This window comes from Narcine bancroftii, chromosome 4 (assembly GCF_036971445.1).
Source record: "Narcine bancroftii isolate sNarBan1 chromosome 4, sNarBan1.hap1, whole genome shotgun sequence".
Lineage (NCBI taxonomy): Eukaryota > Metazoa > Chordata > Chondrichthyes > Torpediniformes > Narcinidae > Narcine > Narcine bancroftii.
Genome location: NC_091472.1, coordinates 8,067,474 through 8,093,674, shown reverse-complemented (window position 1 = coordinate 8,093,674; position 26,201 = coordinate 8,067,474). Strand labels below are relative to the sequence as shown.

General features: G+C 43.0%; 1 protein-coding gene and 1 long non-coding RNA gene across 3 annotated transcripts in view; one reads left to right on the top strand and one right to left on the bottom strand.

Annotated features, from left to right (window-relative positions):
* The window catches only part of vta1 (vesicle (multivesicular body) trafficking 1), a 174,908-nt gene that overhangs the window by 84,050 nt on the left and 64,657 nt on the right, over nt 1-26,201 (top strand). Inside the window, exon 8 of the mRNA XM_069936110.1 lies at nt 7,763-7,954. Coding sequence (XP_069792211.1) covers nt 7,763-7,954 — 192 coding nt within the window. The remainder of the gene's footprint in view (nt 1-7,762; nt 7,955-26,201) is intronic.
* On the bottom strand, nt 821-7,036 carry LOC138760310 (uncharacterized). Of its 2 annotated transcripts, XR_011355529.1 has the most exons (4): nt 6,806-7,036; nt 6,187-6,315; nt 3,800-3,940; nt 821-1,049 (listed from the first exon to the last, which is right to left on the bottom strand). It is a non-coding gene; the product is annotated as an uncharacterized lncRNA (long non-coding RNA). The 2 variants fall into 2 exon arrangements; XR_011355528.1 differs by lacking the exon at nt 821-1,049 and having other exon boundaries at nt 1,900-3,940.

Here is a 26,201-nt window from a genome sequence, read left to right as displayed (position 1 = left end):
CTGATACAATCTACCCGATACAATCTACCCGATACAATCTACCCGATACAATCTACCCGTTACAATCTACCCGTTACAATCTACCCGATACAATCTACCCGATACAATCTACCCGATACAATCTACCCAATACAATCTACCCGATACAATCTACCCGATACAATCTACCCGTTACAATCTACCCGTTACAATCTACCCGATACAATCTACCCGATACAATCTACCCGTTACAATCTACCCGATACAATCTACCCGATACAATCTACCCGATACAATCTACCCGATACAATCTACCCGATACAATCTACCCGATACAATCTACCCGATACAATCTACCCGATACAATCTACCCGATACAATCTACCCGATACAATCTACCCGATACAATCTACCCGATACAATCTATCTGATACAATCTACCTGATACTTTTTCATGCAATAAGTGGGATATTGTTATAAGTTGTGTCAGCTGCAGAAAAACAATCAGCTACAATATCAGTAACGTGGAGCCAAATACCAAATGCAAATGATTGCTGCCCTCACAAGGTATTTGCAAAAGACTTCCTCAGTCTCTTTGACTTTTACGGCCATTACAAGAACTCCATTGTGTGAAGCAATAGCCTGCAAGTCGTGTCTCATTTTCCATTAGTGAGTTGAGGAAACAAATGAGTAAGTAAAATGGAATGGGAGCAAAGTCTATTGAAGCAGAGCACCACGTGCTCTGCAACCTCACTCATTAACATAGATTCTGAGTCCTTTTGTTTCCACATTGCGAACTTTTATTTTCTGGGATAACCTTTCGGCCAGCTGTTTCTGAAATTTGGTAAATGTTGAGCTGTATTTTCCCAATAACTTGCAGTGAGCTGTGCCATAAAATCCTTGATAGCTGAATCCCTCAAGAGGATGTACTGGTGTCAATCTGGCAGATGAGCTTTTTTAGCGACACAGCTCCGTTATTCCAGTGCCCCTGCACTTTCTCAGTCACCCAAATGCTGTGTGGACATTGCTGGCAAGACCAGTTTCTGACCTGTCTTCGTCTTCAGATAAATCTGTAAAATTATATATTGATATATGATTTTATCCCACTTAACTGTTCTTTTTCAAATAAGTAGTGCTGGCACGGTTAGTGTTGCAGATAGCGCAATACCGTTACAGCGCCAGTGACCCACGTTCAAATCCGGAGCAGTCTGTAAGTAGTTTGTATGATCTCTTCATGTCCACGAAGATTTTCCCCGTGTACTCTATTTTCATCCCACCCTCCAGAATATACAGGGTTGTAGGTTAATTTGGGTGTAATTGGAGGGCACGGGATTAAATGGCCAGAATCGGCTTCTATCCTGCCATGAATATATTTTTTTAATTTAAATTTAAACTTTCCAATGCCCGTTTTAAAGTTGAGTTGCTGTGGAGGCTGCAGAGGCTGGGATCCGAGGCCAAACACAATCTGCTGGAGGAACTCAGCGGGTCGAGCAGCATCCGTGGGAGGAAAAAAATGCTTGGCATTTCAGATCGGAGCCCTTCATCAACATTGGGAATGCAGAGGAGAGAAGATGGTGCAAAAAGCACAGGGTGGGAGAAGCAGGATAGGGACCCATGTCATGAATTCCTGCGTCAGATTATGTGTTGTCATTTTAAAGTGACACTTGAATGTTCCATCCTTTCAGGGAACCCTTTCTTTTTTTTTGAAAACTTTATTTATAAATTTAAGATACATACATGAAAAAGAATAATTAACCCCTCTACCCCCTCCCACCAATCCCAACTAACCCCTCAAGGGGAGGAAAAAAAGCATCTATCAGTTAATTGCATACGCTGTGTGACGTGCCAAACTAACAATACCAGAGAAAAAAAATTTAAGCTATTTCCAAACCCATAAATTTCAAATAAGACGACCACATCTTAACAAAGAAAGAGTAATTAATATACAAGTTATACATTATCTTCTCCAAATAAATACAGAATCTGAACTCATTATGCCAACAAACCATATTCAATTCCACATTATCTTTTCATGTAATCGCAATACATTTCCGCGCTACCGCCAATACCAGACGAACGAATGCCACCTGAAACTTATCCAACTTTAAACCAGAAGTTAAAGATACACTATAACCAAACAAAAAAAAAATTAATGGATCCAATAGTAATTTAATCTTGAATAAATCTTCCAAAAAGTTTTTAATTTTTATCCAAAATGATTGAACTTTGTCACAAGAGCAAACTGCAGTGTGAATCCCACATCTAAAACATAGATCTGAATGACTAAAACCATATCTTATTGCACTTTTCAGGAGTCAAATATAACTGGTGTAAAAAATTATAATTGACTAAACTATATCTTACATTAATCAATCTAGTCACACTCTCTTGACACATAACTTCCCATTTCTTCTGGGATATATCAAAAGGTAAATCTTTCTCCCGTTTAATTTTAGATATATTAACGATCTGGAAGTAGGGGTGGAGAATTGGATAAGCAAGTTTGCGGATGATACAAAGATTGGTGGTGTTGTGGACAGTGAGGAAGATTACTGTAGATTAAAAGGTGATTTAGGAAGGCTGGAGGTGTGGGCTGAGAAATGGCTGATGGAATTTAATACAGATAAATGTGAGGTGTTGCATTTTGGAAAGACAAATCTAAATAGGTCATATGCATTAAATGGTAGGCTATTGAGATGTGCAGAGCAACAAAGGGATTTAGGAGTTGTGGTAAATAGTACCCTCAAGGCTGATACTCAGGTAGATGGTGTGGTGAAGAAGGCATTTGGAATGTTGGCCTTCATAAATCGGAGTATTGAATTCAAGGGTAAGGAGGTTATGATGAAATTGTACAATGCATTGGTGAGGCCAAATTTGGAGTACTGTGTACAGTTTTGGTCACCAAATTATAGGAAAGATATAAACAAAATAGAGAGAGTGCAGAGAAGGTTCACGAGAATGTTGACACGATTTCAAGGTTTGAGTTACAGGGAACGGTTGTGCAGACTGGGGCTTTTTTCTCTGGAGCGTAGAAGATTGAGAGGGGACTTGATCGAGGTGTTTAAGATTTTAAAAGGGACAGACAGAGTAAACGTGGATAGGCTTTTTCAATTAAGAGTGGGGGAGATTCAAACTAGAGGGCATGGTTTAAGATTGAAGGGGGAAAATTATAAGGGGAACATGAGGGGAAATTTCTTTACGCAGAGGGTGGTGGGGATGTGGAATGAGCTTCCGGCAGACGTGGTCGAGGCGGGATCATTGGTTACATTTAAGGAAAGACTGGATAGCTACATGGAGAGGAGAGGACTGGAGGGGAATGGACCGGGTGCTGGTCAGTGGGACTAGGAGGGTGGGGATTTGTTACGGCATTGACTACTAGGGGCGAACTGGCCTGTTCTGTGCTGTAAGTGGTTATATGGTTATATGGTTATTTACTTAAATCTGGTTTACTCATCTTATCTTGTAACAAAGCATACATTTCTGAAATAAATCCCTTTTTTGATGCATCCAGAATTAAAGTCTCGAACTTAGTTAAATTACGTAGCATAATTTCTCTTCCAAAATTATCTATCACTAATGCTCGCACCTGATAGTCCAGGGAACCCATTCTTGATCCCTATTTGATATTACCCTCAGCTGCTCTTTCACAGTTCTGCAATTAAATCTGTACATGTTGTTGACCAGAATATACCGATTTAATAACGTGCAGAAATAGTTTCATCCCATCGACACATCATTTTGATACTTGTATTAAAGTTTTCCCTTCATCTTGCTTCAAAAGTCAGTGTGATGCACCTAAAGATCTGATGTTGTTCTTTACCAGGTTTGGTGCCTTTTGACTCTACTTATTAGCTCATTGGATCATCATGTTGCCTTGAAAGATGTACAGCCACTTCAGTCGTTTATCCTTGGGAGACAATGCTATGCGGCCGAAGAGGATGAGTGCTTGAAGTATGCAGTACTGAGGGTAGAATAGAGAAAGCATGTACTGCATCTTTTCCATGTACTGCGTTGTTCCATATAGATGTTTTTCAAACTGCTGCCCAGAAAGCCATTATAATTTTAAAGCACCTTTATTTTGTTAATTCCATAAAACCCCTATTACCCAGAATTCAATCAACTGGCAAATATATCACAGAAAATAAAGAGGTAAAAAGTGCGGACGTTTCAATTGGCGTGCATCGCTGTTAGTTCGGAAATCACACCACACGCAATCTTGAGCAACCAGAAAGTTTGCTTCTCTGACATCTACCGATCTCCATAGGTGCCGGATACTGGGGTTTTACTGTACATAAACCCTGGAATTGCAAATTAAAATCACGATGTTGTGAAAGTGAAGTCTCTGAATTTGGACGTTTGTGAATAAGAACATAAGAAATGTTGGATTGTTATTTGAAAAATCGAACTGCCACGTTTGATGATACAAGGTTTATCTGTGACATGTGTTGCATCACTTTGCCCCTCAGTCTTAATTCTTGGATTCATGGTGTAGCCTGAGTTGCATCTGACCAATGAAGCAACATAAAGCGAGATGCTGGACTAGAAAAATTGCCTATAAGTACATTAATAGATCAAAACAGTATTTCATAAAAATGCAAGGAGAATCAGATTATTAGAATGACTTTGTCAAGAATTGATGACTGTCATCTTCATGCATCGATTTGGTATACAGTAAAACCCTTTGTATCAGAATTCAAGCAACCGACTGGAAAATAGAAGAAAATAAATATAAAAAAGAAAATAAATAAGAATATTTATAAGAAGATGGAAGAAAATATTCAGCCAGCGGAGGGCCTTAGTTGTGCTTTGCTCGGGGCAGCTGTTTGAATAAAGATGTGTGAAACAGCAAATGGTGTCGCCCAGAATGAAGAGCTGGTTGATCCCGCTCGCCATTGGGGTGACTCTCTTGAAGTGTCTCCTTATCCCTCCTTAATAAGAGGTGCCCCAGTTAGAGGATTTATCTGTAAATTTGGGTGGGTTGGGGCAGGTTAATTATCTAAAGTTATTGTTTGTCTTTTGGGTGCCTTCATGGAGGGGGAGGAACCTGCAGATACAGCGATGGTTAAATGTTTTCAAAGCAGGTGACTGAAAATAAAGTGAAATGATTTAAGGTTTACATAATCGTGCAAGTGAAGTTTCTTCCATATAAGTACAATATAGTATTTTGTCTTTTAAACTTTTTTTTATATTTTATTTAATAAGTAAAGCCACATAACAAACATATCACAATATTTCAAATTTAATCCAAATACATGTGGTATTTTATATGAAAAAAATAAGTAGAAAATACAAAACAAAGAAAAAACCTCCTCTAAATCCCCACCTCCCCCTCCCCCAACCTCCTACAAACTTAAAAAGAAGAGAAGAAGAAGAAACGTGACAAGAAAGTCACAACAGGAGCATTTCACTTTCCAATACTTTTAGACTTTTACTATATATTAATAGTAACCCATAAATAGAAAGGGAATGTTCGAGATTCATTCAAATTTTAACACCAACAGTTTGTATATATGAGCTCCATATTTCACAAAAAATGAGATATTCATCTCTTAAATTGTAAGTAATTCTATCGTGGAATACAGCTCCTAACTTCTGTCCATTCCCAAATCAATATCCAACTTCCAAGTTATAGCATACATTTTCTAGCTATTGCCAAAGAAATTTGAACTAATTTTTTCTTGATACATATTCAATTTTAGTTTAGGTTTAATCCCTCTAACATCTCCCAGTAAAAATAGCATTGGATCCTGTGGGAACCTTACTCCAGCTATTTGTTCTAATAAATTAACCAAATCAAGCCAAAAAAGTAAACTGTTTATTCTTAATACAATCATGAGTTCAGCCTTATAGGAGTGTCTCAAACAACCAGAATATACACTTGTGCAACATCTACCAATTTCCATGAGTGGTGGATACCAGGGGTTTTACTGTATTTGTAGAATAATGAAACTTGTAGATTTAAACTTTGGATGTGGCTTTCCATGTTTCTTTGTTAATGATCTCAAGACTAATGCAATACTTAATTAAGATTCGAGGTTATTTTGTCATGTAAATAAACAGAAAAAGTGTGTTGCACTAAATTTCCTTAAGTCTATTGTTAGGCAGACAAAGATTCGCTATCAGCAGAAATTGCCCAGTGCCCCTTACAGTCGGAGATAGAGGAGCATAAGAGAGTCACCCAAGGTTACTGAGCGTCCATGGCTTTACCTCCAGCACTTCCGCAGCCTCCGCAGCCACACAACTATCGGCAATCCAACCTCCAGATCCCCACCTCCGATTCGATCAGGAAGGCTCCAGCGCCCAGGCTTTATCCACTGAGGTTGGGTGACATAAAAGCTAGAGGACATGGGTTAAGGGTGAAAGGGGAAAGGTTAAAGGTGCACTGAAGGTGATGAGTGTGTGCATGAGCAGAAATGGTAAATGCAGGCTCCATTTTGACATTGAAGGAAACTTCGGACAGCGACATGGATGGGAGAGGAATGGAAGGATATGGTCCAAGTGTAGCTCAGTGGGACAAGGCAGAAAACTGGTTCTAGCAGGGATGAAGTGCCTGGTTCTGTTTTATAATGTTCTAAATTAAAATGTTGGCATATAAAATTCTATTGTGACAAATAGTTAAAGTGGATCCTTTGCTTGCAGTAATTTCCAGTGAATTTTTTTTGTTTTATTTTTAGCCCTTTTTAAACCATTTTCAACAAATACAAATGTTTCCTTGAGCAATAACTTTGTTTCCGGTATAATAAACCAAACAGGAAGTTGTACAGCCATGCCCCAACCAGATCCTCCTTTCTGTTCTTTTCTTTATTATTTTTAAATTTATACTTACAGCACGGTAGCAGGCCTTTCCAGCTCACAAGCTTATGCTGTCCAAATACTCCAATTAACCTTCAACCCCCATATGTTTTGAAGATTAGGAGGAAACCTGCGCAGACACTGGGAGAACCTACAAACTCCTTACAATCAGCGCTGGATTCGAGCCTGGGTCGTTGGTGCTGTTATAGCATTGCACTGATCGCTATGCCAACCGTGCTGTCCTCGGTCTGGTCACATTCAGAAACAAGCCACATTGGGGAGAATGTTGCATTAAACAGGAAGTATTACACAAGTTCCAATTTTGGAACAGGAATTGATCATTCTAGCAGATGCTGTAAATCTGAAATATAAGTACCCAAAAAAAAGTGCTAGAAGTACTCAGCATGTCAGCCAGCATCTGTGGAGAGAGAAAAACAGCGTTAGCATTTCAGGTCATTGGCGTCTCACGTAAACACATTAATAAAGTTTTCTGAGACATTACCTAACTGGATGGTGGATCAGGTTCCTGGGTCTGGATGCTAAGATTTCTGCCCTGAAACATCAACCATTATTTTTCTCCTATGGTTGGTGCTCGAACTGTTGAAATCCTCCAGCAGATGTGGCATCAGGATGGGAGCAGGGACTCTGACCAATTGCTAATGCAATTACTTCTCAGCTCCGATATATTCAGCATAATTTAATTCTTAACTTAGACTCACAGTAATTGGTCCTTCTGGCCCATAATCTTGTACACCTCCCCAAATACACTAATTAACCTACAGCCCCCTTTTTTGAAAGGTGGGAGGAAACCAGAGCACCCAGTGGAAACTCACACGGATGTGGGGAGAAGGTACAAGCTTCTTAAAGACTGCGCCAGATTCGAACCTGCGTCTCTTACACTAAGCCACCTTGTGCGGTGCATTTTGAAAGTAATTTAACATCTCTTTTAACTGGAAAAGATTGGTAACCAAGCACAATGTTTTGTTTGCAGAGAATGAGAATGATGTCTCTCTCCCATCGTCTTCTACTGTTAATAACCCTGGTGCAGCTATGCCATCGTCTGAACACTCCAGCATTCAGAACCCGACTGCTGATCACGCGCCATCAAATTTCTCCACCATCCATATCCCTCCGGGTGCACACGCTCCGGCCAACACTCCAGCCGAAGTGCCCGGCAGCTCAGGTAGGGTACACTGACACGGAGAATAAAGGGGGGGGGCTGATTAAAATGTGCAGTGAAGACTCAAGGCTATGATTACTGCTCAGTCTTTGCTCATGGGAGGATGTGTGTACCTAACTATAGGTTTCCCAATTACACTGGACAACACTTTTTTTCAAAAGATTTGGTTTCTTTCAAAAAACTGGGGACTATGATAAACATCTTCAAGCTGAGCATAAAGATGCTTTCAGATTTGCTGCATCATGTAGGAAGTTAGAGAAACATTAAATTAATTTTTATTGAATTTCACCAAGCTCTCAGGTTGACGGCACATGTTGCCCAACAAATGTGAGGAGCCCAAGATTTGTACAAAAGGGACGGACTCCACTTGAACTGGAGGGGGACCAATGTGCTGGCAAGCAGATTTGCTACAGCTGTGGGGGAAAGTTTAAACTAGTTTGGCAGGGGGGGGTGGGGATCAGAGTGTGAGAGCAGTGTCAAGGGAGCATGGCCACCTAGATAGGAATAAAAACGATAACAAAGGTAGGATGGAGATTAGGGTAGAAGGTAGAAAAGAGAATAAAGGTGAGGGTCATTCTCTGAAATGCATATATTTTAATGCAAGAAGCAGAGTGAACAAGGTAGATGAGCATAGAGCATGGACAGATACTTGGGGTCATGATATTGTGGCAATTAGTGAGACCTGGCTACAGGAGGGGCAGGACTGGCAACTTAATATTCCAGGATACATTTGTTTTAGATGTGATAGATCAGGGGGTAAAAAAGGGGGAGGAGTTGCTCTGCTTGTTAAGGAGGACATTACTGCCGTGAGGTGGCAGGATGGTATGGAGGGATCGACCAGTGAGGCTGTTTGGGTGGAATTGAGGGGTGAAGGAGGCATGAGGGTCCCAATAGGGGTGTATTACAGACCACCAAATGGGTCAAGAAAACTAGAGGAACAAATGTGTAGAGAGTTAACATATATGTGTGAGAATCATAAGGTAGTGATCATGGGAGATTTTAACTTCCCTCACATTGATTGAGATACCCATACAGTTAGAGGGCTGGATGGGCTAGAGTTCTTTAAATGTGTTCAAGATTGTTTTCTAAATTGATTAGTAGAAGAACCGACTCGGGACAGTGTAATACTAGATCTCCTGTTAGGGAATGAGCTAGGTCAGGTATCGGACATTAATGTTGGAGAACAAATTGGGTCAAGTGATCATAACTCTGTTAGTTTTCGGGTAGTTTTAGGGAAGAGCAAGGAGGGGCCTAAAGTTGAGGTTCTGGATTGGAGAAGAGCAAATTTCGAAGGAATAAGAAGGGATTTGGGGAGTATTGAGTGGGACAGAATATTTTCAGGTAAGGATGTAAATGAAAAATGGAGGATATTCAAAAAATAAATTTTGAGAGTACAGAGTAGATATGTCCCAGTGAGGATCAAAGAAAAGGCTGGAAGTCATAGGGAGGCATGGAATATTGGAAATTTGGTTAGAAGAAAAAGGGAGGTGTATAAGAGGTAAAAGAGCAGGGAGCTGAGAAGTTGAAGGAGGACTACAAGGAGTGTAGAAGGAATTTTAAGAAAGAAATTAGAAAGGCCAAAAAAAGGCATGAAGAGGCTTTGGCAGACAGAGTAAAAATAAATCTAAAGGGTTTCTATAGGTACATTAAAAGTAAAAGATTAGTGAGGGATAAAATTGGACCCCTTGTAGATAGCGAGGGTAGGCTGAGTGAGAAGTCAGAGGAAATGGGGGAAATTTTGAATGATTTCTTTGCCTCGGTATTCACTAGGGAAAAAATATTGAACCAGTTGAAGTAAAGAAAAATAATGGGGAGGTAATGAAGCATATAAGGGTAACCGAGGAGGTAGTGATGGCTGTGTTGAAAAAGATAAAGGTGGATAAATCTCCGGGACCGGACAAAATATTCCCAAAGACACTCAGGGAGGCTTGTGGACAGATAGTGGTTGCCATTAACAGAGATATTTAGGATGTCATTGGTCACAGGGGTAGTGCCAAAGGATTGGAGGGTGGCGCATGTTTAAGAAAGGGTCCAAATGCAAACCTGGGAATTATAGGCCTGTGAGTCTGACGTCTGTGGTGGGTAAGTTGATGGAAAGTGTTCTGAGGGTTGGTATTTACAAATATTTGGAGGTACAGGGATTGCTAAGGAGTAATCAGCATGGTTTTGTCAGGGGTAGATCATGCTTGACAAACGTGATTGAGTTTTTCGAGGGGGTTACAAAAAAGGTTGATGAAGGGAAAGCTGTGGATGTTGTCTATTTAGACTTTAGTAAAGCTTTTGACAAAGTTCCCCACAGGAGGTTAGGAAAAAAGGTGGAGGTATTAGGTATAAATGAGGAGGTAGTGAAATGGATTCAGCAATGGTTGGATGGGAGGTGTCAGAGAGTAGTGGTGGAAAATTGTTTGTCCAATTGGAGGCCAGTGACTAGTGGAGTTCCTCAGGGATCGGTTCTGGGTCCACTATTGTTTGTTACATATATATTAACGATCTGGAAGTAGGGGTGGAGAATTGGATAAGCAAGTTTGCGGATGATACAAAGATTGGTGGTGTTGTGGACAGTGAGGAAGATTACCGTAGATTAAAAGGTGATTTAGGAAGGCTGGAGGTGTGGGCTGAGAAATGGCTGATGGAAGTTAATACAGATAAATGTGAGCTGCTACATTTTGGAAAGGCAAATTTAAATAGGTCATATAAATTGAATGGTAGACAATTGAGGAGTGCAGAGCAACAAAGCGATTTAGGAGTTGTGGTAAATAGTACCCTCAAGGCTGATACTCAGGTAGATGGTGTGGTGAAGAAGGCATTTGGAATGTTGGCCTTCATAAATCGGAGTATTGAATTCAAGAGTAGGGAGGTTATGATGAAATTGTACAAGGCATTGATGAGGCCAAATTTGGAGTACTGTGTACAGTTTTGGTCACCAAATTATAGGAAAGATATAAACAAAATAGAGAGAGAGAGTGCAGAGAAGGTTCACGAGAATGTTGACAGGATTTCAAAGTTTGAGTTACAGGGAAAGGTTGTGCAGACTAGGGCTTTTTTCTCTGGAGCGTAGAAGATTGAGGGGGGACTTGATAGAGGTGTTTAAGATTTTAAAAGGGACAGACAGAGTAAATGTGGATAGGCTTTTTCAATTAAGAGTGGGGGAGATTCAAACTAGAGGACATGGTTTAAGATTGAAGGGGGAAAATTATAAGGGGAACATGAGGGGAAATTTCTTCACGCAAAGGGTGGTGGGGATGTGGAATGAGCTTCCGACAGACATGGTCAAGGCGGGATCATTGGTTACATTTAAGGAAAGACTGGATAGTTACATGGAGAGGAGAGGACTAGAGGGGTATGGGCCGGGTGCTGGTCAGTGGGATGAGGAGGGTGGGAATTTGTAACGGCATGGACTAGTAGGGCCGAACTGGCTTGTTCTGTGCTGTAAGTGGTTATATGGTTATTTGTCTTGGTCACCAATTTTACATCTGAAGTAGAGCTCATAGGCTTCCTTAATAAGTACAGTCATGCTGTGTCTTGAGCCTTAAGCTTATACTCGCCACAAATGTAACTGAATGGATCGTAGCTGTTGCGACATTGACATTTCTGCTGTCTTGAGTCTTCCTGAAGACAATAAATGTTACTGTTGCGTACACTCTCTATGTTACACCCTGAAGAGCATGTGCATTCAATCTATATCAACATCTGTATACATGAGCTGCTTTGAAAGCCTGTCTGAATCTATCCTGACTAAGCATGCCCAGGCCTAAGACAACAATTGCATAGTACCTGCACTGAGTACATGCCCAGGCATGCTTGGGCTGACCATAACATCTTGCCAAGTGGGCAATATATTAGTACACTTTGAATCTGACAGGAAATTGCAAAATAGGTTGTATCTAAAAAACAGTATGTGATAGAAAAATATTAAGGTGATTTTCGCGATCAGCAGCCCAAAATCCATAAAGTACACCCCAAAGTGTTAGGAAACAAAATCACCGATGTCCATTGTTATGGAACAGTGAGATCCCTCCAGCACGAGCCCTCACCTGATGCTATCAAGTGTCTCTTCAAAGCATCTTAAAGAAGGTATCCAGGATGAGCAGGGAGTGTTTCTCACTGGTCCTTCCTGGGTTACAAAGGCCAGACTTATGGACAATCCCCCGTCTTCAGAGAGAGAGAGAGATTCGAAAACAAAAAAAAATGTACTCCAGTCAAAAAAAAGGTAATCAGCTCTGACATCACCTTCCCCCGTTCATTCATTATTTTAGCCAGTAAAACGAAATCCGTATCAGAATCAGAATTTATTGCCATGAACAAAATTTGTTGTTTTGGGACAGCATCACAGGTGCAAATATTGCTTTAAATTACACTTATAAAAGTAAATGTATTAGTGCAAAATAGGAGGAAAAAGTGAGGTCATGACCATGGATTATTGTCCATTCAGAAATCTGATGGCAGAGGAGAAGAAGCTGTTTCTGTACCATTGGGTGTTCACTTTCAGATGCCTATATCTCCTTCCTGATGGTAGCAGTGAGAAAACTGCCTATCCTGGGCAGTAAGGGTCCAGGGTGCTTTTTTGAGACATCGCCTCTTGTCGATGTCCTTCATGGAGTGAAGATTAATGCCCTGATGATGCGAAACAAGTCCACAACTCTCTACAGCCTCTTTCTGTCCTGTGCATGGACACATCCCTACCAGAGAGTGGTGCAACCAGTCAGAATGCTCTCCATGGTACACCTGTAGAAATTTGCAAGTCTTTGGTAACGTGCCAAATCTCCTCAAATTCCAAATGAAGAATGACTTCTGGTGAACCTTCTTCTTGATTGCATCAAGATGAATGCCCTAGGGTAGGTCTTCAAAGAAACTGACACCCAGGAATCTGAGGTTATCTACCCTTTCCACTGCTAACTCCTCGATGAGGACTGATTAGTGTTCTCCTGGTTTCCCCTTCCTAAAGACTAGTAGAGTTCAACAGAGATGCGTTCTGGGACCCCAACATTTTGTAATTTTTATAAATGACCTGGACAAAGAAATAGAGGGATGGGTCAGTAAGTTTTGTGGACATTGTTGAAGGTTGTTGTAGGTTACAACAAGGTATAGACAGAATGAAGAATTGGGCAGAAAAGTAACAGATGGAGTTCAATCCAAGCAAGTGTGAGTAGATACATTTTGGAAGGTCAAACTTGAGTACATGGTTAATGGTAGGATACCTAACAGTATGGAAGAACAGGCGGATCTTGGGATCCAAATCAATACATTGTAGCGTTGCACCTACATAGCATGGCTCACCTATGCAGCAAGCACACCAGCCCCGGCAGTCACGGACAGGAAAGCAAACGACGGCATCTAGCAAGATTTTAGGTGCAGGGCAAGCCTCACTCCGGAAGCCCATGTCACTTCCACCCCACCAGATGCAGGGGGTTAAAGGGAAAGGGCGCAGGTGTTTTCAATCACAGGTTTTGAGCAGAGAAGTTCCCACTGAGACACTGCTGGACTCTGCTCGTTTCTTTCACACTTCTTGATTGCTCATTGTGGCACACTGCCACATTGATGAACCCGACAGGTCAAAAGTGTTTGAACGCAGGAAAATAATGAGCGACGCTAACGCAGTTTCCCTGAAGCTGCCAGTGTTCTGGACAACACAGCCACTGGTATGGTTTCAGCAGGCAGAGGTTCAGGAGCCTTCTTGCAGATGAAACCAAGCACTACTATATAGTAGCTGCACTCGACTAAGAAACAGCGGGCCGAATAGTCGATTTTCTACAGCAGCCGCCAGAAAGTAACAGATATGAAGCACTCAACGCCCTGTTGTTAGAGATATTCGGCCTATCACGTCGCGAACGGACCGCATGTTTACTCCATATGGATGGTCCGGGTGACCGAGTGCCGTTAGCATTGATGTCACTGGCAGGCAGCCATAGACTACGCCTGCTTTTCCATGAAGGGTAGCTGCATACGCAGACGTTCTTTGGCGTGCAAAGCAACATGGTGCAGCCAGTGCTAAAATTAGTACGGTGTCCCATCCAAGTACACAACTTCAACCCACCCCAGCGACAAGACCAGCAGTGCCAACGACCAGTGACGGCGACAATTCCGTTGTGTGTTTCTACCACTGAAGGTGGGGATCTAGGGCTCGAAGATGCCAACCATTGTGCTCGTTTCTGAGAAACGAATGGGCCGGCCATAGCCAGTGGCTATGGTGACTGGCCACCCGGATAGCCTCCTGTGTGTCTGGGACAGACACTATGGGCACAGGTTCCTAGTAGACACGGTGCAGAGGTCAGTGTCCTCACTCCCTCGGGTCATGATACCAGGATAGAAAAGGCTGGACCGAACCTCAACAGCACCATCTGGACCTCTGGTACATGAACCATCCCGTTACCATTCGATGCTAGCTGTTTCAAATGGCATTTACTGGAGCCACGGTATTGTAACCATTCCTGGGCGCAGATTTCCTCCATGCACATGGTTTGTTAGTAGACCTTAAAGGACGACGGCTAGTCAATGCCAAAACTTTTCAGACTTTCTCCCTTGGGATAGAAAAATGGCCAGCTCCACACCTGAACTCCGTAATGTTCTCTAGTAACAAAATTGCCAGAGTAGTGTCAGAATTTCCTTCCATCATCACACCGCAGTTCTCAACGGCAAAACCAAAACATAGCGTGATGCATTTCATCTCCACGCAGGAACAATCCCTAAATGCCCAGGCCTGTCGGCTTCCCCGGGACAAGCTCTGACTCGCAAAGGATGAGTTTCAAAGGATAGAAGAAATGGGAATTATACAGCCATCAGATAGCCTGTGGGCCTCTCCACTCCATATGGTTGCTAAATCCATGGGAGGATAGAGACCATGCAGGGACTGCAGGAGGTTGAACAATACCACCACTGCTGATAGATATCCACACATACAAAATTTCACGGCAAACTTACAAGGAGCACCTAAATTCTCGAAAATTGATCTGGTCAGAGGATATCATTAGGTTGAAGTTAACCCAACAGGTATTCCAAAGACTGCCATCATCACCCTATTCGACTTCTTTGAGTTCATTTGAATGCCTTTTGGTCTAAAAAATGGGGTACAAACCTTCCAGCGCCTCATGGACGCGGTGGAACGCAGTTTGGATTTTCTGTTCATTTATTTAGAAGATATCCTGGTAGCCTGCCGCTCCCACCTGGCACACCTGCATGTTCTCTGCCGCTATCTCTATCCCGGCAAAGTGTCAATTTGGGTTGGCAACTATCAATTTTCTCAGACATCGTATCAACCGCTACGGTGCCAAACCACTACCATCTTGAGGTGGAAGTCATCGACAATTCACTAGGCCTGATACAGTTAAAATACCACAGGAATTTGTTGGTATGGTTCATTTTTATCACCGTTTTTTTTCCATCTGCGGCCTGGATCATACAACCTTTTTTTTTCCCTGATGTCCACAAAATCCAAAGAGATTGAGTGGTCAGATGAGACGACAAAGGCTTTTAATGAAACCAAAAATGCTCTTGCCAAAGTTACGCTCCTCGTCCATCCACGAGTAGACGCCCTACAGCCCTCACAGTGGATGCCTCTGAAGTGGCAGTAAGATGGCGTTCTAGAGCAGTTGGTTGACAGCCAATGACGGCAGCTGTGACCACCCCACTCCTCACCCCTCGGAGATGAAATACCGTACGTTTGACAGGGATTTGCTGGCACAGTACCTAGCAATTCATCATTTTGGATTTTCTCAAAAGTAGGAATTTTACATTCTTCACAGATCACTAACCCCTGACCTTTGCATTTGCTGAAGTCTCAGATCCAACAACGTCACCTGATATTAGTATCAGAATTCTCCATTAAAATCATCTCAGGGAAAAGCAACATAGTCACCAATGCACTTTCATGGACTGCAACCCAGTCAGTGTGCGCCTTGTTACTAGGAGTGGACTAGGAGATAACTACGTACAACACTGCTGTCACTGAGCTCCATTTAGAGGACGTGCCCATCTGACCAAGGGCCGTTAAAGTTCTGTGTGACGTTTCAACTGCATCTCTGTTCCTGTTCCCTGGAGAGTCCAAGTTTTCAACTCCTTGCACAAGTTGGCCAACCCTTCGAACTGGGCAACTTTCAAAATAATTTATAGTCACTTTGTGTGGCATGGACTCCGGAAACAGGTGAAGGAGGCACTAGGCCAGAATGCACACAAACTGCCAAACCTCCAAGATACAAAGACATGTAAAGGCAACGCTGCAGCCTTTTCAACCAACACATAAGAAGTTTGAGCAAGTGCATGTAGACATCATTAGGCCTACTACAGGAACACAATCCTTTATCCGGGCATCTAAAATCCGGAAAGCTCCAAAAACCGGCAAGTGGGGAGAGAGATGACGCGCGAATCGGGCGGGTGAGTGGGGGGGGAAGACCGGCAGCGCAACTGGAAGGGAGTGGGGGTGGATACGACAGCACAAGTTGGGTAGGCTTAAATCTGGCTTTCCAAAATCCGGAAGAATCTGAAATTCGGAACACCAAGTGTTCCGAATAAAGGATTATTTACCTGTGCTAGTGTCCAGTGTATCAAGGTACCTGCTTACGATGATGGACAGATTTACCAGGTGGCCTGAGGTGGTTACCATTAGCAGACATGATGGTGGAGATGTGTGCCAGAATGCTCATTGCAACCTGGATTGCATGATTCGGTCTCCCTACACACATTACTTCGGACAGAGGCGTTCAATTCACGTCAGCCATATAGTCTATGTTAGCACAAACTGCTGGGAACTCAGCTCAACAAGACGACAGCGTACCACCCACAGTCCAACGAATGCCATGGTGGAACGGTTCGACAGGCACCCAAAATCATCCCTGATGGCACGCCTCCGAGGACCAGACTGGATGGGCGAACTCCTCTGGGTCCTTCTGGGCATCTGCACAGCACCCAAAGAGGATTTGGTGGCATCTTCAGCTGAACTGGTCTATGGCACTGCGCTTACCATACCGGGAGAATTCTTTCCGGCATCACACAAGGAAGAAGATGCACCAACAGAGATCCTTGCAAAACTCAGGGAGAGGCTGAGGAATATAGCCCCGATACCCACATCACACCATGGAAAAGTACCATCTTATGTACCTAATGACCTGAAACGGGGTGGTTTCATGTTTGTCCGCAGAGGACCACACAGAACACTGGTGTATTGGCCATATAATTTGGCACAGCGGGATGACCTGTATCTTGGACACTGGGGGCCAGGAAGAAACTTTCACAGTGGACCGCCTCAAACTGGCACAGCCAGTTATGGTTCCGACCTCTTGCAAATGAGACAAACCTTGTAAAAAAGACAATCGAGTGACCACTGTCACCGCTGATGTCGGCTTTTGGGGGAGTCATGTATTATCGCATCTACGCAGTCCCAGCAGTCGCGGACAAGAAACCAAACGACAGCATCTAGCGGGACTTTAGATGCGGGGCGAGCCTTGCACATCGACTTCCGCTCTGCCGGACACAGGGGGTTAAAGGGAAATGGTGTGGGTGTTTGAATCACGGGTTTTTGGTTTTGAGTAAAGGAGTTTATACTGAGACACCACTGGACACGGCTCGTTTCTTTCACACTTCTCACTCAACACAACCAACCTCCGTGGCTCATTGTGGAACACTGCCACAACATCTCTCAAGGTTGCTGCACAGGTTGATTGGATAGTTCAGAAGGCATATGGTATGCAGGGCTTCATTAGTTGAGGGATTGAGTTCAGGAGTCATGAGCTCTATAAATCCCTGGTGAGACCACACTTAGTATATGGTGTTCATTTCTGGTCATCTCATTACAGGAAGAATGTGGAAGCTAAGGAGAGGGTGCAGAGGAAATTTACCAGGATATTGTCTGGATTGGAAAATTTGTCATATGAGACAAGGTTAGCACAGCTATGGCTTTTCTCTTTGGGGTGAAGAAGGTTGAGAGGTGACTGAATAGAGATCTACAACATTATGGGAGGCATAGATGAGGTAGGCAGCCAGCACCTTTTTCCCAGGGGAGGAGTGGAAAAAAAACCAGAGGACATTGGTACAATGTGAAGGGAGGAAGGTGTTGGGTTACATCAGGAGTAAGTGTTTTACACAGAGAGTTGTGGGTGCCTGGAATGCATTGTTGAGGATCATGGTATAACGTGGTACAATAGGGACATTTAAGATGAAAGAAAAAAAGAGGGTTATGAGGTTGGGTTTTGTTTTTGGTAGGTACACGTAGGTCGGCACAACATTGTGGGCTGTAATGTTCTATGTTCTAACATTGAGTGCAAGCAACTAGCTGAATAAACTCTGTGGCCCAGTAAACTAGACTTTTACTTCCCAGGTTCAAATGCTCCATCCTGAACTGTCGATATCTCTTCCAAGACTTCACTCTTCACCCCCGCCCCCCAAAAAAAAACAAAATCAACTCGGCTCCAGATTTCAATCCTGTTTACCATGTATGAATGATGTTTGGGGATGGTTAATTATCATGACCATTTGTTGAAATGGGAGTGATCTGCTAATTTAACACTGGCATCAAAAGGATACAGCAATTCAAGATCTTTGTAAATTAATAGGTGAGTTTTAAACATAGCTCCTCAGAACCCACTGGGTCCACCCATGCAGTTACGAATGATTGACCATGAATTGCTTGTTTACTTTAAGCAGTTTTAAATACTCCCCAAGCTTTGTGGTAAAGTTTCTGCCCGATGCTTTAATGCAGAAGCATTGGCTTCAATATGAAGCCAATTAATGTGCTCATTACACCTGAAACACATTCTGATGACTAACATTTGAGAGCTGAACTCAGGGCTCATCTGGTTCATGTGACTACTCCTTGAGAATTGATCAGAAGATTAATATGCAAAAGTCCTAGATGGAATATATGTGGCAAGGTTATTTCTCATGATAGTGAAATCCAGGACAAGAGGGCACAACATCAGGATTGAAGGGCACCTTCAAAAAAGAGATGCAGAGGAATTTCTTCAGTCAGAGAGTGGTGAACCTCTGGAATTTGCTGAATAGTTGGGGTATCAAAAGTTATGGGGAGAAGGCAGGGGTGTGGGGTTTAGTGGGAGAATTGTGGAATGGCGGAGCAGACTTGACGAACCCAATGGCCTACTTCTGCTCCTATATCTAAGGTCTTATGGTTAAAGCATCTCAATTAACCGGACCATGTAGACAGCCGTTTATCAAAGAAAATGTTATGCGTCTTTCACTTGTGTTCCAGCAAAGAAGCAATTATTCTTTGGAGATGGTCTTGAGTAGCTTGGAGATTGCAGATGATCTGTTCTGGAGCGAGTAACAATTTGGTAGAGGAACTTGCTGCCTAATTACACCCTAATTAACGTTCAACTCCCGGTACTTTTCAAACAGTTTTGGATACTATTTGAGGGGGATGACCTACCAGACACAAGCCACGGTGATCAGTTCTCCGACATGGAGTCTGGTTTAGTGGCTAAGAAGGGATGGGATGAGCATAGGTGAGCTGTAGTGATAGGGGATCCATAGTTAAGGACAAGAGGTTCTGTGGAGGAGATCGAATATACCGAATGGTATGTTACCTCCCTGGTGCCAGGGTTCAAAATATCGCAGATCGAGTTCACGGCATTGTTAGGAAGAAGGCTGAGCAGCCAGATGTCATGGTTCATATAGGGACCAATGTCATAGGTAGGGAAGGTGAGGAAGTCGTGAAAGGAGAGTTCGGGGAGTTAGGCGCAAGGTTGAAGGAGAGGATCTTCAGAGTGGTGTTCACAGGATTGCTACCAGTGCCACATGCTAGTGAGGTTAGAAATAGGAGGGTAATGCAGATCAACGTGTGACTAGAAACATGGGAGGGCTTGGCTCTCTTCCAGGCAAGGTAGGACCTGTTCCGATGGGATGGTTTGCATCTGAACTGGAGGGGAACAAATATCCTTGCGGGAAGGTTTGCTAATGCTGCTCCAGTGGGTTTGAACTAATTTTGCAGGGGAGGGGAACCAGAGTGTTAGAGTAAATAAGTGGAGGAGGATAAAAGTCATGCAAGGACTGCATGTGTTGATAAAAATCAAAGGGTACAAACTTTGATAGAAATGTTCTCAGGTGTATTTATTTCAATACAAGGACTATTGTCAAAAAGGCAGACGATCTTTGGGTGTGGATTGGCACGTGCCATTACGATATTATTGCTATCAGTGAGACTTGGTGCAGGAGGGGCAGGGCTAGCAGCTCAATGTTCCGGGGTTCCATTGTTCAGACATGATAGAAGGGAGGGAAGAAAAGGGGAGGAGTGCATTGCTAGTCAGGGAAATATCACAGCTGTGCTTAGACAAGACTGCCCTGAGGGGTCATCCTCAGAGGCCTTATGGGTGGAGCTGAGGAACAGGAACGGTAGGGTTGTATTATAGTCAGAGAGAATTGGAGGAGTAAATCTGTAAAGAGAAGGAAGTCCGATATAAGAAACAGAAAGTTGTGATAGTAGGGGATTTTAATTTTCCACATACTGACTGGGCCTCCCACACTGTAAATGGGCTGGGTGGCTTGGAGTTTGTCAAATGTGTTCAGGAAAGTTTTCTAAATCAATATGTAGAGGTACCAATGAGAGAGAATGCAATACTGGATCTCCTATTAGGGAAACACACAGGTCAGGTGACAGAAATATGTGTAGGGGAACATTTTGGGTCTAGTGACCATAATGTCATTAGTTTCAAGTTAATTATGGATAAGGATAGATCTGGTCTTTGAGTTGAGATTGTAAATTGGAGAAAGGCCAATTTTGTGGAAATGAGAAAGGATCCAGGAAGTGTCGATTGGGATCAGATGTTTTCTGGCAAGGATGTGTTCAGTAAGTGGAAGGCCTTTAAAGGCAAAATTTTGAGAGTGCAGATTTTGCATGTTCCTGTCAGAATTAAAGGCAAAGGTAACAGGCAGAAGGAACCCTGGTTTTCAAGGGTTATTGGTGATCTGGTTAAGAATAAGAGAGAGGTGTACTGCAGGTAGAGGCAACATGGACCAAATGAGGTCCTAGAAGAGTATTGTTAGGAGCCCAAAGGACCCAGCAGCAATAGATATTCAACATGACAAATAATTAGTTAAACAAAAGTTGTTTTTAATTATCTTTAAACATGAAAACAGAATCAAAGTTTAACTTATCACTATTAACTACCTAACTTAACCCCCTTCTAATTGTAAGCACATGTATATGTAATGTGTGCGTAAATTTAAGAAAAGTTCTTTGGTTCACAGTTCAATCTCACTTCTCATTCTTCCAAGTTCACTGGTTGCAGGCAATTCTTATACAGTGCACAAAATTTAAAAATTTAAGATGTAAAATGTTCACCAGGCTTTGGTGCTCAAAAGCTAAATCTCTCTCTCTCTCTCTCTCTCTCTCTCTCTCTCTCTTCCCACCCCCCCCCCCCTTCCTCTTGCATAAAGCACTGACCTATAGGATTTTGTCTTTTGGTCAATCTGTTGTTTTAGGTAAACAATAACCTCTCAATCACCTTTCTGTGAAGAGGTTTTAGGAGCCGGCCTTGTCTCTTGCTGTGGCTTTTAAAGACAATAGTCCATTTATTCACTTCAATTAACAGCCACTTGTGAAATGTGCATAGCATTCTCCATAGTTTCTGTAAAATCGCTGAATATGAATTCTTCAGTATTTCAAATAAGATCTGTTTTAAAGTGTGTGTTTCTAACCTACTCTAATTTTACTAATTTATCGCCAAAAAAAATTCCAAAATATTCAATCACAGTATAGAAAATGTAAGGAAATCAGGAAGGCAGAAATAAGGCATGAGGTTGCTTTTGCAGATAATGTGAAGGTAAATCCAAAGAGGTTCTACATGTCTTTGGCTTGGCTTCGCGGACGAAGATTTATGGAGGGGGTAAAAAGTCCACGTCAGCTGCAGGCTCGTTTGTGGCTGACCAGTCCGATGCGGGACAGGCAGACACGATTGCAGCGGTTGCAAGGGAAAATTGGTTGGTTGGGGTTGGGTGTTGGGTTTTTCCTCCTTTGCCTTTTGTCAGTGAGGTGGGCTCTGCGGTCTTCTTCAAAGGAGGCTGCTGCCCGCCAAACTGTGAGGCGCCAAGATGCACGGTTTGAGGCGTTATCAGCCCACTGGCGGTGGTCAATGTGGCAGGCACCAAGAGATTTCTTTAGGCAGTCCTTGTACCTTTTCTTTGGTGCACCTCTGTCACGGTGGCCAGTGGAGAGCTCGCCATATAATACGATCTTGGGAAGGCGATGGTCCTCCATTCTGGAGACGTGACCCATCCAGCGCAGCTGGATCTTCAGCAGCGTGGACTCGATGCTGTCGACCTCTGCCATCTCGAGTACCTCGACGTTAGGGGTGTGAGCGCTCCAATGGATGTTGAGGATGGAGCGGAGACAACGCTGGTGGAAGCGTTCTAGGAGCCGTAGGTGGTGCCGGTAGAGGACCCATGATTCGGAGCCGAACAGGAGTGTGGGTATGACAACGGCTCTGTATACGCTTATCTTTGTGAGGTTTTTCAGTTGGTTGTTTTTCCAGACTCTTTTGTGTAGTCTTCCAAAGGCGCTATTTGCCTTGGCGAGTCTGTTGTCTATCTCATTGTCGATCCTTGCATCTGATGAAATGGTGCAGCCGAGATAGGTAAACTGGTTGACCGTTTTGAGTTTTGTGTGCCCGATGGAGATGTGGGGGGGCTGGTAGTCATGGTGGGGAGCTGGCTGATGGAGGACCTCAGTTTTCTTCAGGCTGACTTCCAGGCCAAACATTTTGGCAGTTTCCGCAAAGCAGGACGTCAAGCGCTGAAGAGCTGGCTCTGAATGGGCAACTAAAGCGGCATCATCTGCAAAGAGTAGTTCACGGACAAGTTTCTCTTGTGTCTTGGTGTGAGCTTGCAGGCGCCTCAGATTGAAGAGACTGCCATCCGTGCGGTACCGGATGTAAACAGCGTCTTCATTGTTGGGGTCTTTCATGGCTTGGTTCCAGAAGGCTGGCGGCAAAACTCTGCATGCCAAACTGCATGAGTTTTTCAAGCTTTGTTGGGACCAAGGTAAACTGCCTCAGGATCTTCGTGATGCCACCATCATCACCCTGTACAAAAACAAAGGCGAGAAATCAGACTGCTCAAACTACAGGGGAATCACGTTGCTCTCCATTGCAGGCAAAATCTTCGCTAGGATTCTACTAAATAGAATAATACCTAGTGTCGCTGAGAATATTCTCCCAGAATCACAGTGCGGCTTTCGCGCAAACAGAGGAACCACTGACATGGTCTTTGCCCTCAGACAGCTCCAAGAAAAGTGCAGAGAACAAAACAAAGGACTCTACATCACCTTTGTTGACCTCACCAAAGCCTTCGACACCGTGAGCAGGAAAGGGCTTTGGCAAATACTAGAGCGCATCGGATGTCCCCCAAAGTTCCTCAACATGATTATCCAACTGCACGAAAACCAACAAGGTCGGGTCAGATACAGCAATGAGCTCTCTGAACCCTTCTCCATTAACAATGGCGTGAAGCAAGGCTGTGTTCTCGCACCAACCCTCGGTTCTACATGTATGTTAAGAGTAAAAGGATAGTAAGGGACATAGTTGAAAGCTTAGAAGATTAGAGTGGTTGTCTATGTGTGGAGCCTCACGAGATGGGGGAGATCTTAAACAGTTTTTTTTTCAGGAAAATGGCATAGTGTATAAGGAAGGAAGGGAAACAAGCAGTTGTGTCATGGAACATATAAAGATTAAAGAGGAGGAGGTTCTTGCTGTCTTACAATGAATAAAAGTTGATAAATCCTCTGGGCCTGACATGATATTCCCTCAGACTTTGAGGGAGATGAGTGTAGAAATTGCAGAAACATTTAAAACATCTTTATCCACAAGTGAAGTGCCGGAGAATTGGAGAGAAGCTCATGTTGTTCTCTTGTTTAAAAAAGGCTCCAAAAGTAAATCAGGAAATTATAGGCCGGTGAGCCTGACGACAGTAGTAGGTGAATTATTGGAGGGCATTCTGAGAGATCGGGTATACAAGTATTTGGACAGCCAAGGACTGATTAAGGACAGTCAGCATGGCTTTGCGATTGGTAGGTCATGTTTAACAAATCTTATAGAGTTTTTTTGAGGAGGTTACAAAGAAAGTAGATGAAGGAAAGGCTATGGGCCTTTAGTGAGGCCCTTGAGAAGGCCCCACATGGGAGGCTAGTTCAGAAGGATCAGACGCAAGGTATCCATGGAGAAGTTGTAAACTGGATTCGAAGTTGGCTGAAAGGGAGAAGTCAGAGAGTGATAGTGGATGATGCTTCTCACCCTGGTGGCCTGTAATTAGTGTTGTGCCGTAGGGATCGGTATTTGGGACCATTTTTGTTTGTTGCCTATATCGATGATCTGGATGATAATGTAGTAAATTGGATCAGCCACTTTGCTGATGACACTAAGATTGGAGACATTTTGGACAGCAAGGAAGGCTTTCAAAGTTTGCAGAAAGATCCGGACCAACAGGAAAAATGGGCCATAAAGTGGCAGATGGAGTTTAATGCAGAAAAGTGTGAGGTGTTGCATTTTGGAAGGACAAAACCAGGTAGGACATACACAGTGAATGGTAGAGCACTGAAGAGTGCAGAGGAATAAAGGGATCTGGGAATACAGTTACATACGATATATTTCAGCGTACAAGTCGAGTCGTCAAACCCTAAAAAAATTCTCAAAATGGGGGAAAGGGGGTGTCAACATAATTTGCATATAGATTGGACTAGCCAAATTAGTACAAATACTGAGGAGGAGGAATTCCTTGAATGTTTACGGGACGGTTATCTAGACCAATATGTCGAGGAACCAACTCGGGAGCAGGCCATTTTAGATTGGGTATTATGCAATGATAAGGGGCTAATCAACAATCTTGTTGTACGAGGCCCTTTGGGTAGGAGCGATCACAATATGATCGAATTCTCACTCGACATGGAGAGTGATGAAATTAAAACTGAGACTAAGGTCCGGAATTTAAATAAAGAGATTTATGATGGTATGAGACGGGAGTTGAGTAAAATTGAATGGGTGGTGTTTATGGGGGAGTTGACTGTGGATAGACAATGGAAAGCATTCACAGATCTAATGGAGAAATTGCAAAAATCGTTTATACCGGTTTGGCATAAAAATAAACCAAAAAAGGTGACTCAACCGTGGATAACAAGGGAAATTAGAGACAGCATTAGGTCCAAAGAGAGAGCATATCAATTGGCCAAAAAAAGTACCGCAACCGAAGACTGGGAGCAGTTCAAGATGCACCAAAGGAGGACAAAGGGATTAATCAAGAGGGCAAAAATAAATTACGAAAGTAAGCTTGCGGCAAATATAAAAACCGACTGCAAAAGCTTTTATAAATATGTCAAGAGGAAAAGATTGGTGAAATCCAGAGTAGGTCCTTTGCAGTCGGAATCAGGGGAATATATAATGGGGAATAAGGAAATGGCAGACCAATTAAATTCTTACTTTAGTTCTGTTTTTACAAGAGAGGATACAAATAACCTCCCAAGGATGTTGGGAAACATAGAGACTAATGCAAGGGAGGAACTGAAAGAAATCAGTATCTCTAAGGACATGGTCTTGGGGAAATTGACGGGATTGAAGGCCAATAAATCCCAAGGGCCTGATAATCTACATCCTAGGGTACTCAAGGAAGTGGCCATTCAGATAGCAGATGCTTTAAGAATTATTTTCCAGAACTCGATAGACTCAGGATCAGTACCCATGGATTGGAGGGTAGCTAATGTTACCCCACTATTTAAAAAGGGGGGTAGAGAAAAAGTGGGGAATTATAGGCCGGTGAGCCTTACATCAGTAGTGGACAAAATGATGGAATCCATTATTAAGGATGTAATAGCGGAGCATATTACTAGCAGAGAAGGGATCGGACAGAGTCAACATGGATTTACAAAAGGTAAATCGTGCTTGACAAATCTATTGGAATTCTTTGAGATGGTGACAGGTAAAATAGATGGGAGAGAGCCAGTGGATGTGGTGTACCTGGACTTCCAAAAGGCCTTCGATAAGGTCCCGCATAAACGACTGGCTTCCAAAATCAAGGCTCATGGGATTGGGCGCAAAGTATTGATGTGGATTGAGAACTGGCTGGCAGGTAGAAGACAGAGAGTTGGGATAAATGGCTCATTTTTTGAGTGGCAGGCGGTGACCAGTGGGGTGCCACAGGGATCTGTACTGGGACCCCAGCTGTTCACAATTTACATTAATGATCTGGATGAGGGGATTGGATGTAATATCTCCAAATTTGCAGATGACACTAAGCTAGGAGGGGTTGTGTGCACAGAAGAGGGGGT